The sequence below is a fragment of the Prenolepis imparis genome, unplaced genomic scaffold (assembly GCF_030444845.1).
Source record: "Prenolepis imparis isolate NDT839.2.m4 unplaced genomic scaffold, iyPreImpa1.0 SCAF_3, whole genome shotgun sequence".
Classification (NCBI taxonomy): domain Eukaryota; kingdom Metazoa; phylum Arthropoda; class Insecta; order Hymenoptera; family Formicidae; genus Prenolepis; species Prenolepis imparis.
Window position 1 is genome coordinate 11,470,735 of NW_028141161.1, and position 17,574 is coordinate 11,488,308.

Here is a 17,574-nt window from a genome sequence, read left to right on the forward strand (position 1 = left end):
CATACATTATTATTTCGCATACACACAACATGAGTCTATATAAATAATTAGTCAAGCAGCGGTTTCCCTTAATAAAACTCAACAGCGTGGTGTCGCACGCGTATCTGTCGCATATTACAATAATACATTCAAAATTTACATATAAATCTCAATTACGTTAACATTAACTCGGCGTGATAATATTACATTGCATTTTGTTGGGTCGCAAAAAGCCGTTTTTTATTGCAGCGATAGAAAGCAGAACCGATAAAAACGTTGCTATCGGATCACGTTTTTTATTCGCAATTTATTTTGCTCGCACGAAATTAAAATCACATATTTTCTCAACATTTTATTACAAATCTGATAAATATGTTTATCATATAGCCGTCTCTAACATGCAGTCTCGTATGAATAATATATGAGTAAAAACTACATAGTGATAATATTTATGTAATAATCTGCAGTTCTCTTAAAGTAATAGTAACGATCGTATATAGGATATTTTGCAGCAGCAAAAATAATGCAAATTTCTCGTTTCGCATCTGTGCCTAGTGTTATTTCGTAGTCTTCTCGAGTATGTTGAAGAAATTATTGCCTTACGCAGTATCACTCTTTTTTGCGAAATTTCCTTTAAAGCATTTTACGTTTCTGAGCAGCTAAAATCATTCCTGTCTATTCCTTATTACGTATTTTAGGACTGTCTTCTTAATTTACACAGCCAGCCAACGATGTAGCGATCAAAATATCTTTCCTGAAATTTTTTTATCGCGCGTTTATTTATAAAGAAGTAATAAATTATTTACATATATCATATAACTCCTATAAAAATGAATAGTACGACGATTTCTTTTTTTTTTTTAAATACATCTTGGAAATCTGAAGAGCGTTTCATAAGAATTGACTACTTAATCATTTTTTCTATTCTATATCTCCGTATTAATCGTACTTTATTGAAAAAAATATCATGTGAGCGATTATCATCTCAATTGACATATGAAAAATCAATTAATATTTCACACTGAGATATTATCGTGCAATAAAAGATTTATCATATGATATCTTAAGAATTAATTTAAGCAGAAAAATATTTTGATTACTGACGTAGATTGGCATTACTGTGTATAACTATAGACATTTCTACACTAGGATTATTTAATTTAACACAGGTCTATACTTGTGTTTCTCTCTTTTTAAGTATGTATATATATAAGTCTATAAATGCCTAATATATATAATACCTATGTCATTTGGATACCGGTCTAACGTAGCACACGTAGAAAATTAGTAGAGCATCGTTGATCCTCTCTCTCTCTCTGTCTCTGTCTTTCTCTCTCTCTCTCTCTCTATTTAGCCCGTATTTTATATAAACCCCTTTTTTTAATATTAAGAATGAAACAACGAAATTAAATACATCACTTTTTTCGACGCATCTTTTCCTTTGGCTCTAGCGATTTTGCTCAAGCCTCACGAATTCTTGATCCAATTGCACCGATAATAGATTAAGTTAATCTTCAATCAACTTTTTTATTGTCCCTTTTTAGGGATTATTATCTCATTAATTATTTAATCATTTTAATTATAATATCTCCTTTCTAGGGATTTAATTATAATATATTTTCCTTTCTAGACACATTACATTTTAATTATAATATATTTACAGGAGAAAAAATTATATTATAAATTTCTTATACCAAATTTTTTGATAAACTTGATATTTTTAATGAATATTTTTTATTCATTCTCAACATTAACAGTGATTAATTAAATTAAAAATAAAACTTTTCTGTGACGAAGATTTAAATATTATTCGAAGAAAAAAAAAATTGCGTAAATAGTTACAGTCTTCCTAATTACGATTTAATTTTATTTTCGTAATTACATAGCTGAAATTTCGATATAGGAGACAGAAGATCGCTAATCGGGATTAATCGGTGAGGATCAATCGGTCGAGCCTTGTTATACATACATATATATATATATATATATATATGTGTGTGTGTAATGGAAAGAAATCTATTTACAAAAGAGTGTGTCTATCGTCAGACTCGGCAGCCCGCGCTTTTTATCATACACGTGTATATATATTTATATATATTTACGATATACAAAACTAGCTTACACTTATGGAACACTCAATTCTACGATACTATAAAACTCGCGTAGAAGCTTGTACACCCCATTATTTCGAGAGTATAGGCTATACGTGTGTTCGCATGTACGACACCATGTATTTACTCCAACATCCGCGCTTCCGCCGCAAATGACGGCACGATTATCATCATCGTGTCAAATCTTTGGAATTATATCAGAAACTCTCTCGGTCCACTCGCAATTTTTTTCTTTTTTTTTCTATTAAGACTTCACTGCAAAATTTGTACTACACTTATTAGGCCAGCCGTTGCTGCTGAGCTAGTTCGAACGGGAGTTTCTTGTTCCACGCGTTGAGTGAATAAATAACGCGATCGCGCACGTTCCTTTTTTAAAAGTGTTCCTCATTATTGTCGTGTCTAGTGGTTTTTATTCAGACTTTGTTGCAAACAAGGGTTAAGTAAGGACGATCCCTATCGTAGGAGCCTGATTATCATTTCGGATTTCTGATCCCATCGATCGGGCTCGCTTTAACTCGATCTCGCAAAATCGGAGGAAAGATGAAAAAACGCTTCTCGAATTTACACGTGTTACATTGCTGATTCATGAAATTTTCTGCGCGAATTCTCGATGGCGCATCTCAGATTTCAAATAGTATAAATATTTTAATTAGACGTAAAATTATGAGATGTTACATGCTTATAATACAATATAACACATTGCAATCATAAATGCACATTTATATATTGTATATAAATCTCGTAGAAACTTTATTAATTTATTAATTATTTAAATTTAATTTAGATTTGAATTTTATAAATATAAAAGTTTATTAAATAGAAAATATACAAAAAATAATTATTATTTCTTATTGCTATAATCCATCATGAAATGATAAAGAAACTTTTAGATTCCACTTATATTGTTTAGGATTTATTTCTGATTTTAATTACCAAACCAAGCATGATTGAATTAGCCCGAAGCGAAAGTCGGCGAAACAAAATTACATAATAGAAAAATGAAAACAGCAAGAGAAGTCCTCTCGAATTCATACCCCCCTTTCCCCCATTTTCTCTCATAATTAACTCTCGGATGCAGCATCCATCATTCTCCGACAAACCTTTTATATACCTTATTCGCATTTTGCGGAGGTACATCCTAGGGTTAATAATCCAGACGTCCAACGATATTTGCATCATCTTGCTCGCAAATCGCGATGGACGACGACGACTTATCCGGATTGCGGTGTTTCGCGGTCGAGGGGGAAACGCGGTGAGGTGGTGGTGGTGGTCGTCGTACGGTGATCGACGCGATGGTCCCAACCCTCGATAGCATCCTCGTCCTGTCGGCGACGGCGATGATAGAAAATACCGTAAAATCACGCGTGCGCACCGCCGATCATCGTCGCGTTTCCGCTCGTCGTCGTCGTCGACAATTGCTCCTCCGCCTCCATCATCTTCAGCTTGCGCACCACCTGCGCGTGCTCCTCCAGCAGCCTGGCAAACTCGCCCCGTCTGGTCTCGGCCTCAACCTGGATCTGCTTGATCCTCTCGCGCGGTCCACTGGGACTGTCCAGCGGCGTCTGCGACGCCGAGTTTTGCGAACTGCTCTCGCGCGACAATCCGTCCAGGTCAGAGCCGTCGCTGAGGATCGAGTGCGAATCCACGTCGTCCACGATGAGACTGAAAAGAGATGAGCACGATGATGTGATGACGATAATTTTACTTTAGGTACAATAATCAAATTGCCAAAAAAGATGAAGTCAGAAAAATGTTAATCGTTTATAAAAAAACAAAATGATAATTATATAAATTTGTGCAAGAATATCGTCATTTGTTCGATACACACATACACTCGCACACACGTGTCGATACAATATCTGGGAAATGGAATAATCGCTGATTGTTTTTGCTACGTTGAATTTGCATGATTTTTTTTAAATTTACTTTTTTCCTCCCGTTTTTTGCGTATTATAGAATGACATTCAATAACGTTTAATATATTTCCGTGTTTATTCTATTTTTTTTTTTTCGCGGGCGTATAACATATAAATAACATATCTCGAGGGATTTGAGGGCTCATTGTTTCCGCGCGGGCGACTGAAATACGCGCGTAAACCCCTTACGTATCTGTTATTGACGTCAGAGGAAAAGCCAACTTCTATCGTATATATCTCGATATACTCGATGATAAATGATAACTGATTGCTATCGGACGCAGTAACATTAAACACAATATACGATTATATATATATATATATATATATATATATATATATATATATAAACTAATTTCTGAGAATTATTTTACGTTCATGTGCGCGATGTGTTGGATGCGAGAATTTTCCATCGCGTTTTCAATGGCTTGAAATGCATCGAAGGAGAGTTATTTGCGCATACATAAAATGCAAAAATGATTCGCCTGCATTTCCTCGAAATTTCCTCGCTCTTGACATCATTCGGGCAGATTCGGTGAATAGCGAAAAAATTGCATCGAGAATTTCATTGTCATCGCGTTCCTTGTGCGGCGAGATGTCAGTCGAATAGGATGATTTCTTCTGCCTTGTCGTGTCCTTCGTAAAGTTCGTACTCGCGAAAATGTTGGCGGCAAGTATCGATCCGAAAGCCGGCTATGTATCTCGAGTCTCGTTTACAGGCTTTGGTATTTTGTTGCACACATGCTCCGCATCACTATACATATGTATATATACAATATACATATATATATATATATATATATATATATACACACACATATATGTACGTTATGTATATATATGTATGGTCGGATCGCGGCACAATCGAATCTAGAATTATCCCTCTCCAACACGTCTCTCGTGTTTTAGGGCGTTGTTTACGCTCGGATTTACGAGCTTCTTTTGCCGGACTGCTGATATCACCGGCGGAAAAAGGCGGATGTGTTATCGCGCGCAAAGAGAAAACACTAAGGTGCCCACGAAATCTTCAACTTCATTAGCTTTACCCTCGTGTGGCCGATTATATAGCGAAATTTTGTTCATTTTGCCGGTGCTTATTGACGATAGGATTATCTATGAAGCAAAAATCTCTCTAATGAGAATGGAATGGACTTTGGCAAGAGATAAAATGCGAGAGATAAATTTAATTCATAGAAAGGGCTGCAAAATATCTTAAGAGACTTTTTGGAGATACTTTTTGTTCGAAATAGTAAAAAATTTAATCTATCCACACACGAGTATTGAAATAGAAATAATCAGTGAATAATCAAAAGATTATTCTATTTTGATTGCTGACCGATATTTTTTTTTTAAATAAAAACTCAACATAATCAAGATTTAAATTCTATACAGTATTAATATCTGATTCCCTAAGAATATCACGATAATTGAGAATTAAAATTAATTTATTTTGACGCAAAATACTTGTTTAGACCATAAGATACGAAAATCGTGTTGCGTTCTCCGAGGATAATATAAATGGGGAAATACGAACATATTGTGTATTTGTATGTGTATATGTGTATGATCTTTCTGACGGTTACCTACTTTTCGCACAATGGCGGGTATTCACCCGAGAGACGAGCGGCGGAGTGGCGAAATCAATTTCGCGCGGGTTAAGGATAGCGCGGACGGAAGACGGAATATTCGCCTCGTCAGCGCGAATGCCTGCCACCGCGGTAATCACAGACCATTTTCGTGGCACGTTGCCGGAGCGGCGGCGAAACGGGGTCGAAGAAACGGCGAAAGGGCAGAGGGCGACGATCGAAACCGAGAGATTAATCGACGACAACCGTGGCGATCGGTGGCGCGAGATTTCGCGAATTTCGCATGCGAGTGGAACGCGATTCTTTCGCGGATCATCGTATATAAAAAAAACTCATAAAATTATATCGGACTTTCTTTTATCGAAACATTAAAACGATAAACATCGACGCAGATTCACGGAGCAATTTATATTGACGATAAAAGTCCATGTTTGATTTTTTTTCATGTATACCTTTTTTTATTATATCTTTTTATATAGCTGTCCTGAAATTATTTATGCAATTGAATTGGCCATTTCAAAATACCGTTGAATTTTATTCCCCAAATTCTATATATAATTTTGGCAAACTATTTATAAAGATTATTTCAAGTATTATTTGTATAGCTTGTATGTCAATCAAATACATCGAGTGATATGACATATCGTTGCGAAATTCGCAACGCTACCTTCCATTATAAGTTATTTTGTCACACGGATAATTTTCATAAAAACAACGATGATGTATGTAATTATCATATAATGCTATTACAATAAGGCATGATGCATTCATTCAAAAAAATACTGGTCTGAGGAAGTCAAAGGTATTCATGACGTCCGGTGTACTATCGACGTTCGCCTCTCTGCGGCATCGCGGCCGCAACGATTGTCGCTTGCGTCAGGCATTACGTCATCGGTGTGCCGGGAACCGCGTGTTGCCGCGGAAAAGTATTGATTTTTCGGAAATCGCAAACTACACATATGACGCGCGTACGACCGGGATTATTTAAGAAAGTATTTAAAAAAGCATTTTAAAATCTTTTTTTTTTAATCTTGCTGAATCTTAATGAGCTTCGACTTACTATAAGTATACTACTTCTTTTCAAAATTTTCGAAAGAGTTTTTTATTTTAATATTAAGCTCTGATTTGCCTAAATCGAGATCGAGACAATATTGAGAATATCGTGTATAGCCACATTAAAGATTCTTCTCACATTGCTTGCAAGACAAATGACTCGGATATTATTCGAGAGATTAGACCGAACAGGAAAGAGGAGATGCGTGAATGGCGTTTGATTGCACTCGAACAAACGCGAAAATGTGATCCAGACGATACGAGAGAACGCGATCCAATTTATTTTTTGTGATAAACTCGATAATGGGTTCGCATTGTTTAATGAACAGCACCGTTCGATGGGGAACGCGATGCGATATGCGCCTCTTCTGATATCCTTAGAACTCTTCCTTCCCTCCCTTTCTCTCTCTCTCTCTCTCTCTCTCTCTCTCTCTCTCATTCTCTCTATCATAATTTTCTAACGATGTCTTAAACGTGACATCAAGGATTCAGTAGCTTAGCGAGGCTCACTTAGGCATGAATGGACGACCGGTATCCAACCGGGAAAAGCGAAACCAACTGCATTTCGGACGAAATTTAGTGCGGAACTTTCCAATCTCCGGTTGGTCGAACTTGGCGAGAGAGTCACCGGAGTATATCGATTGCCGAATTCACGAGGGAGCTTAAAAGCGCTATTACGTACGCCAAAAATATTTCCGCATCTGCCAGGCGCTGGATATTTAATTTACGATCGGAAGTACATATCGGGTCCCCGGTGACACATGGCGGTTTTATGTTAAGTGTTTGGAAGATTCAACTTTGAGATTTTTTAATTTGTTTGTTACAGCAAATATATCTTTTGCGCGGATACGACTATTAAAATCATACATTTATTCTTTTACATGATAAGTTTCACATTTATTAAATACAAAAATAAAAGTTTATTTTTTAGAGATCAATTATAATATAATAGCTTAATTAATTTAACGAAACTATTGGAGCGAGAAAGAGAGAGAAGATATCAATAATCTTTTTTATATATTTTACATTACGGATTCTTTTAACGTAAGAAGAGATGTGCTCCTAAACTAAAACGTTTTACGCGAGATTGCAGACAATTGAAATTACGTAATTATTTCTATTGTTTTTTGCAATGCTCGTGATGTTATCTATATGTAAGCTATTTGAATCGCTAAATAGATCGCAAAGGAATAAACAAAACATATGGAAGCAATGTAACTTTGTAGCTACTAAAGATATTCTTTCGTTGCATTTTTTTCTTCATTCAGCCGTCTGACTCTATGACGCGGTACTACTACTTTCTCGTTGCATTACTTATGAGCGTCTATCAAATCGAACGACGTCAACTCGCGAGAGCGATCGATGTCGCGCTCTATAAGCGCAATAAAAATAAAGTAACGTTGCTAAGAATAAGATGGCACGCAGCTAGCACTGGCTGCCAAGGCACTTTTTCTTCCATTCACTACCAGTCGGTCATGTGTGCTATCGCGAAATAGTTCAAAACTGCCCGATTCTCAAGTTACTCTCGTCTCGCGAGAAGACAACGATCGATATTTCCACTCTAAATCCGTACTTGCCATTCTCATCACGAATTTCGCGACATGTTCTAATGCCGAGGTTTATTCGTGGAATATCATATCCATGATGTAGACAGGAATCGAACAATTATATTTGGCGCTAAATGCCTGGCAAAAATACGTTGATTAGTACGAAACGTGCTTCAAAGTCGTAATAAATATGTCATTTGTGCATAAAGATACTCTAAAGATGCTTTCAATATATGAGGGTATTAAAGATTTTATATAAAAGTACTTCAAATTTTATTTAAAATTGAGTCAATTGCTCGAAATAAAAAATTTAAAAAAACTTTACGAGAAATATATACATTGCTTCTTGTTAATTTATCTTTATTTACTTTAATGTGCAATGTCAATATTCTGAAGTAATATTCTGAAGTGATTTCATCGGTGAAAGTATCGATTTATATCGTAAAATATTGATTAATTACTGACTAAAAATAATGATATTTTATTATATTTAAGCATTTCTATTTATGTAACAGAAACTCGTATCGATGTACTGTCGAAGTGTCCTATTACCTTATTCACTCACACCCACGCCAGGAATTTGCAAAGGTCGCGTGAAAAATGCGTGCGTGTGTATGTGTGTATACCTACAATTTTCGAACTAGATGACTTTTTATATATATATATATATTTCCAGACAAATACATTAAAGAGAGAAAATAGAATACGATTAGAATTAAATTGTTATGATTTTTTCGTTTAAACTGATCTATTTTAAATTAAAATAGAGATAACGTATTTTTGAAGATTATTCTGACAAAGATATGTATTCGATATTAAATATCTTTTAAGGATATTTTTAAGGATATTTAAATTAGAAATAATTCATCTTTCTTGGACCGAGCGTTTTTGTGACATCTTTTTTTAGAAAATTGTCACGAGATATAAGAGATTCGAATCGTTTTTACCACATCATATTATTTGAATACATGAAAAAGATATTACGTTAAATTTTAACTTGAAATCAACTCAAAAACTTGCATATTTCGAAAAATCTGTTATTAAGGAACTGTATATCTTATTTGTGAGCTGTAGATTGATGTAACAGATGGCTAACTAGCTTCTCATTCCTGGTATTTCACGCAATAATGAATTTCTAAAGGTCACGTGTCGAGAAATATACACCCACGAAAATCCTTGAAATTACAAACCGAGTTTTGTGTGGTGAAATCAGTGGTGCGTGTATGTTGTGCCCGTTTTTTTTTCGAGTGCACTCGCGCAAGACTTTGCATGCGTAAAGTAAGAAAAATGAAAACACGAAAAAAGGATATTAATAACGCGGAAAACATTAATCAAGGCAAATTGGATATAATTATAAAAAATTGCATTTTATAATATTCAGAGTTAAAATTATATATAAATAAAATATTTTGTTGCAAAAATAATCAAAAATTAGCATTTTATCCATTTAAAATAGAGTTGTACAGTTTTAAAATATTAGATAAATCTTAATAAATTATTTTTAGAACTGAAATTTTAATATACATAATTTAAAGTTTATCTTACCTGAAAGCACCGTGGATTTCTCTGCCCGATGCCATCGTCACTGCGATATCAGGTAACGATCCTGCAATGAACGGAAGGACGTTAGTCTTTATATAATCATTCTTGAGAAAAAATTCTATAGCTTTTCCTCGCATATCGAGGCTCTGTTACATTGTCGTTACATCTGTCCTCATTTGTTTCCTTAAACAAGATGACTTTCCTTACAAATCGCTTTAACGTGAACGAGGACGACGCTCTTCATCTTCCGCGAGTTTTCTCATGCGAAACGAAACTACTTTTTGATAAAAAGAAAACAACACAACCGTTATTCTTGAGTAGGACACGAATCCACGTCTTTTAATTATAAGCATAATAAACTCAATTTACGATATATTCAAAAATTTTTAATTTTACATTATGAAGAAAAATATACAAAAAAAGTAGGAAAGAAGAAGGAGATAAATAATAATTATAATTGATAGCCACACACACACAGTAAGCTATTAAGCAATATTTTTATCACAGAAGGTTTCAATTGAATTAAGTAAATAATATTTAATTTTTTAGCAAACGATTTTGTATGTTGCTTTCTCTTTCGAATATTTAAAAAATTTTTCAACGTTTGCCAGGAAATATGTTCATTAAAATATCTGAATTAAATTTAAACGAAACTGCAGAATGTATTCCTGCGTTCTAATTATGACACTGCGCACATTTGTTAACCCAGAGGTAACATTACATATTTCCAGCCGCGGATAGTATTTAAGGCTTAACGATGCGCGAAATTCGCTCAGTAATTCGCTCGGAGACAACGTCGTCGCAATTCGGGTTCGGACAATGAGGCTCTTCTCTCCTATGGGAGGACATAACTATACTTCATCGGTGATGTCACGCGTCTCTGAGAAAGACTATCGTGCACGAGATGTATCCCATTTATTCAGGAAACAATAAGCGTGTGTCCGCGAAGGCACGTCTCGCTCGAAGACTCTAAATTCTGAATGTAATTGCTCATGTCCAATAATTCTATTAAAATATCAATGACGCTTTATTCTAAAATTCTATGTTGCAGAGAAAATTATTACTTCTTACGTAATTGCATGCTAATAATTACAGCATCAAGAGTCTTAGAAAATAAACGTTTTTGAACAAATATTATATAAAATTGAAGAACTTATTTCCAAAATTCGCATTAAAAAAGAGATCGAAGATGATATAAAGTTTTCGATTTTCCACTGTTGCTTTTTGTAACACATATATAATCTCCATTTATACATAATCTTTATATTTTTCTAAAAATATAAAATCAAAAAATTCGGCTTGAAAATAAAAGCGCTTCAATTCTCGAATCGAGTAAAAAAGAAAAACAAAACGATACCTTCTAAATATATTGTATCGTAATTACTCTTTATGAACTTCTTTACTTTATAATAACGTTCTGTAAAACTTACAACTTGATATAATAACTTAAAATTAGTTAATTAGTCTTGCGACAGATCGATATCGAGCGCGTGCTATTAGACAGATTGTCTGAACTATTGTCTTTTTTTGGCACAGTAAATGGACAACGCCGGCTGGCTCTACGTCGATATTTTATAATCGAGACGTGGAAATGTTGGGGTTTTCGGATTTTAGAAAGAACTCCGTATCGCTCCCCGGCATAGCGAGCGAGTGGTCGGTCGATCTATAAATTGTTGATCATCTTGCTCGAATGTCGAGAGTGACGTCTCGATCGTGATAGATCGATTTTCTTCGCTCAGCAGTGTGCATCCGTCGACTGACACTGACATACCGTCGTCTTCTTTCATCTTTTATGGGACGCGCCCTGCACGCGTTCGATTTTTCTATGCAAATTGCAGATCCTGTCTCTCTTTCTCTCTATTTAATGAAGATCGATCGACCGTCGCGCGTAATATCGAACTATTCACGACAGTATTTCCTCGAGAGGAAGTTGTTCTCGTCCTGATCATTCTTTTCATCTCTTGAGCGTTTTTCCATTTAGATCAGTATTCGTATTAATAGCTTTTATAAATATTGCAAGATAAAATTTTTGACTTATTTTGAAGAATTTTTTTATCGAGAAGTCTATTCTTCAGTTTCAATTTAAATCTCAAATATCAATTTGTTTGAAAATGATATTAATAGATATATAATTAATTACGTAATTAATTTTGATTCGGAAACTGTTAATATCAGGCAGCGATAAAAGTTCGAGTGAATAAGAAGAAAGGGAGAGTTTTGACCTTTTCGATGATTAGATGGCAATCATATGCATTAATTAATAGAGCAGAAACGTGGTCGTCGGATTAATGGCGCAGCATCGCCGTACAATATGAGAGGTCATCACTATACAGATTGTTCCATGAAAATTACGTAGTAATTTTTTTGTATAGTAACTTTTTCGCTGAACTTTAGGTTGACGTAAAGCAAAATAATTTGTACGGAATCTCCGTTATTCTTGTATTCACATTTTAGCTTTTTAATTTTTATTCATAAGCATCTCAGTAATTAAGAGAGTTAATAATTAAATTTTGCCGCAGCAAAGTTTTTCTACAATTAATTGCAAAAGGACAGTCTTTCTTTATTGCATATAATTCCGCTTAGATTTTAATTTTAACGACAAGTTGGTTTGAAATCTGTCGAGAAATACATTCGTCGCGTGACTTATGAAACATCTAGCACGACCTACGTGCAGCATTATGCGAACCATATAATGTGCATACAAATAGTATAATTAATATCGATTTCTGTATTACGCGTCATACAGATACAGCATGGATTGTCATGAATAATCCTCACACGACACGCGCGCTTTTCTTGCAATGTCGAGTTACCCAGCAATCAGAGATGTAAATTAATGTTAGGAATCGTAGACTGAAAATGTAAAACAATATGAAGAAAATGCTATATGATTTCAAGAATAAATGAAAAATATAGTTTAAATAAAATAATAATAAATAAATTATAAGTTAAATTAAAAATTATTATTAATTGTATAATTATTAATAAATATTAAATCAATTAGGCAATAAAATATTTAAAAAATAACAAACATAATTGGGAGTATAACAAAATAGAGACAGTATATGATTATCGAATCAGGCTTGTATATAACATATGTATAGCTAAGCATATCTAACGTGTATCTCTAATTAGACATTTCTGATTTAATGAAACCTTAATCTCATAGACAATCTCTTACGGTGCTTTATTAATGCAATACTTAATTGAACATAACGTGCGACAATCTTTCGTTACAATGTTTCCATGTAAGCGGTTCGAAATCAAATGCTAATATCAATTTGTCACGAAAATCTTCTTTTCAACACTTCGACAATTTCTTTTATTTCTAGAAACTCTTAAATTTTTGCACATTAATTACACAAAATGTATTTGTATTTATGCGCTGTATAAACTGCGATACTTACAATTAGTTTTCACTTAAGATTATTTTAAATTAAAAATTATAATTAGTGTTATTAATAATATAGTTTTTTTTTTACAACTAAAGATATAATAATTATTTTGTTGAAATATACCGTTTCTGTTACTATTGCGATAGAGTTGAGAAAAAATAAAGAATAGATAGAGTAATAGAATTTTTTTATCACTAATAAAATCTTTATTCTATTTTTGACATATAACGTATCGAAAAAACGACGAACGAATTCGCTGACAATAATGTGATGACATTAAGGTATTGTTCGGTAATAATGACACTTCTGACTCAATTGAATAGCGTTCTGCTATTGTTTTAACCGCGATTGCCAATATGTGCTGAGGATCTTGCACAATGAATTTGCTTCGCTACATAACGACAAAATTTACACACGTCGAGAAAGAACAAATTTAAATCCTTCAATTGCGTGACGTATACAGCCAATCGAATTATGTTTTATTGCTAAATATATTATTTATCATATAGGATACGCTGATAATTTTAATTTGTGAAAAATATTACTCCTTTAGACAAATAATTTCTCTTAATCCATTTAATATAGTCAAATAATAATCAAATAATATATTAATTTCTTTCTCTCTCTCTCTCTCTCTCTCTCTCTCTCTCTCTCTCTCTTTCTCTTTATATATATATATATATATTTATTAATCGAATTTTTATATTAATATATTGATATTTTATATGTTATCTTTCATATATTTTTTTATTTATTAAATGTTGTCTGATATGACTTGGTATAGTTAATTGATAAAAAATGCACATATTTTTATAGAACGAAAAAATAAAATCGGAATGTGAGAAATGAAGATAAATTTGCTTTTGAAGTATATTGACAAAAAAAATCAATTGATTCAAAAAAAATTAATTCTTTAATCTGATTATGCACAGATTAACAAGTTTGGTAGAGCTAAATAAGAATTAAATAGAAAAATAAAAATTAATAATTGAATAATGATGCGAGATATTTGGAAAATTTAATGGTAATTAACTTTATTACATATACATACTAATTGTAAGTAAGATTGTACAGAAAAGTGTAGGCACAAAACGACAGCCGGTTATGTTCGATTATGATCGTCAAGCTCTTAGGTACAGTTGCAACATATCTACCCAAAATTGTTAATGGGGTAAATATATGTTATGTTGCGGCCGAGTGGAGCAATTTGATCCAATCGCATCACTCAAAATTCGAGGGAAATTTAAATTTAAGCGCAGTACGACAGCCGGCTGATTTCTCGGTTTCTCGCGACGCCAATGTAAATTTAAACGTCGTTCATGCCGGATCTCGCGGGAAGACCGACAGGCTCATTTCGCGACTGACACTCTCGTCCGGCACGCGGAAAGTGTAATTTGCGTATATAGGTGAACAGGTGTAGGAAGAGAGTAAGATAGATAGATAGATAGATAGATAGATAAATAGAGAAAGACAGGGGAAAATGAGAACGAAAGAAAGAAATTAATTTATTATTATCCTGGGACGAACTCCGACTTTTCAAAGAAAAAAACAGTGTAAGAAGAGGCAGATAGAAAGAGATAGAAAAAGAAATAAGTGATATCGTATAGAATTTATCATATAAAAGAAGTTAATTGATAAAGTAAAGAAAAGAAATAGAAATGCGTTTAATCTAATATAGAACTCTCTCTCTCTCTCTCTCTCTCTCCCCCTCTCAAGATATTTATATAAAAGATGAATTTATTTTTGGATTTATTTATATTTATCAGTATCTATATTATACGTATAATACATCTCATTCTCTATAATACAGCAAGTGGAAAAAGATGGATATGTAATTTAAGTAGAGAATGATTAGTTGCGGTCAGACATTTTTTTGTACTGGATATCTTGTTCCTGTTTCTATTGAATACAAGATGTAATTATACACGCCATTTTTATTAATTACATTTTCAAGTTACTCAGCAAAACTTTTATCTGCATACAAATATTTGGCTAAAAACTGAAGAACACATAAATTGTGTAAAAGAATACTAATCGAGTATATAAAAGATTGGTTAATTATCTATTAAACAACGCGCGAGAGATGTTATATTACGGTTTATTTATAAAATGATTTATAAATCTATTAAAAACTATTTTCCAGAAAAATCGCGATTTAAATAAACATGTCGTTTATTATTCTGTATAATCGAGTAAACGGCAGATTTTCCTATAATAGAACATTTTTATCTCTTTATCGCATTTCGACTGCTTGGATATTCCAGGAAATAGCGAATGGGAATATACCTGTCGGAGGAAAATTTCCGATTCACCCGCCCTGACTTAAGTTCGAAATCAATTATTCATCACGCCCAATTGAGCAGTCGAGGAAATTTTATTCCAGTTCCACGGCCGCCTTACGTCAAACGAAACTAATAAGTCAGTCTGTGCGAAAGATTAAATTTAAGGTGGAACTTAAATTTGAATGGGATCGATCGCCACGTAGTCGGGGCTTTAAATTTCATTTGAGATACGACCAAAATACTCTCTCGGGAGTACCATTTCTCATCGTTAATCGAATAGCGACGATTACGTTCTCGCTTCGTTACAAAACATTTCAATCCCTTCGAGCCGCAGTGAGCCATATAGTAATAGTTGTAGAGTTTCAAATTCAAACAAAAGGAAGAGGGTGAGAGAGAGAGAGAGAGAGAGAGATCGCGTAAAGTATTATAAATATTATAAAAATAATTCTTTTTTTATGGCATTTACCATTGATTGATATTTTTTCTAATTATTTGTACAATAATATTATTTATATATTATTTAGTGAATCGTTTGTTAGTTGATTTAATTAATTTTCGAAACTGATTAAAACACAATAAATTTATCTCGATCATTTTATGAGAATTGAACCGTCTCTTAAAAGGATATAAAAAAGAAAATATTTTTTCTCACAGTTGATTTCTCTCGTTGTAATTGTTTTTTCTTGCAAAACTGATTTACAAAATATATTAATTATGTACAATTTATGATCGGATTATTATATTGCATCAGTCTAATTTTATTATCGATAATTCGTTCGTTCTGTTTCGTACGAAGTGAATATAATCCGATTCAACGAATTAATAGTTAAAGGATTTAACGAATGTTAATTTTGACATCGCTCGAAAGTGTAAAATTACCTCGCAATCCGCACATCATAATACATAACTTGGAATACATTTTCCCATTTTCAACCACGTTGAACCGACTCATCTCGGTCAAATTTGATTAGCGTGATAGATTAAACTTCGGAATTAACGGACCTTAACCCGCGCGTCGTTTGGCACGCGAGAAACGCGACCAATCTAGGACCATCATCATCCTCAACATCTGTTCGACTCTATTAAGGGTGGGCAAGAGTAACTAAGGGAGTCCCTCTTCGGAGGTCGATCGATTGCTTGCAAAAGTGCCCTTATATATTTCATCCGTAGAGACATATAAAAAAATACACGCAAGGAACGTACTTTTGTCGCGTTTTTTTCTCACCTCTCACCATCTGTGCTTCAAAACTTCCGGAGTTCCGGTCGTCCCGCAAAAAATGCTTCTCTATGATCGCCGCCGTTTTTCTTCTCTTCTCAATCTCGATTCTACGGAACTCGGATGCGAAAACTGGCGCTGTTTCTCTCCCGCTCGCTCGCGTTTACTATCCGACGCACCTGAGAGAGATTTAGAGAGCAAAGCAATATGTGAACACGATCCTCGCTCCTCGAGCGTCCCGCGCGGACTGATCGGCGCGCGTCGGCTGTCGGCTTCGACATCGACTGCAGCCTCTCGGCGGCCACCGGGTGGAAGGGGTTGCAGCCGGTTGCGAATTTTATCGAATTCACATACTCACCTGTAAAAATGTCGCTGATTTTCGACTAATTAATCTTTTCGACTGTGACTTTTTTTCTGTTTAATTTTGCGTAAAATTGGAAAATACATATAATAAAATTACATCAAAATTCACTCTTCACAGTATTTATAATAAAAAAAGTACATATACATTTAAAGGAATAACATATGTTCATAATGCTATAGCAATTTTTTTTTATTTTTTAGAAAAATATATATTATAATATGCATCAGAAGATCAATGAATATATTTAATTTAACCCGTTGAATCTAATATAAAATCTATAAATAAACCTTTTTTTTAATAAAATGATAACAGTATTTGCTGAAAAAATTCTCATCTGATAGAAATATAGATTAGTTTCGACATTGATGAAACTGTTCTTTATCGTGATCTGTCGTGATTAAAGATAATGCAAAAAAGCAGGGTGCATCATCACGTTGTTCCAATGAATGGAAAATGTATGAAACTCTCAGTTTTAAAAATCATTGCTATCCTCACTACATTTGTTTTTTTATAAACATCCTTAAGTTTTTTTCGTTTGCATATGCCACATTGTATCCCACATGTGGGCCACATGTTTTTCGCG

At 33.8% G+C, this 17,574-nt stretch overlaps 1 protein-coding gene across 1 annotated transcript; it reads right to left on the reverse strand.

The window, feature by feature from the left end:
* Positions 1–131: 131 nt before the first annotated feature.
* Positions 132–16,893, reverse strand: LOC145933594 (uncharacterized). Its single transcript, XM_083033427.1, has 3 exons — positions 16,637–16,893; positions 9,738–9,798; positions 132–3,752 (listed from the first exon to the last, which is right to left on the reverse strand). The coding sequence occupies exons 1-3, from the start codon at positions 16,644–16,646 to the stop codon at positions 3,449–3,451; spliced, it is 375 nt and encodes a 124-aa protein (XP_082889553.1). The 5' UTR covers positions 16,647–16,893; the 3' UTR covers positions 132–3,448.
* Positions 16,894–17,574: the final 681 nt, after the last annotated feature.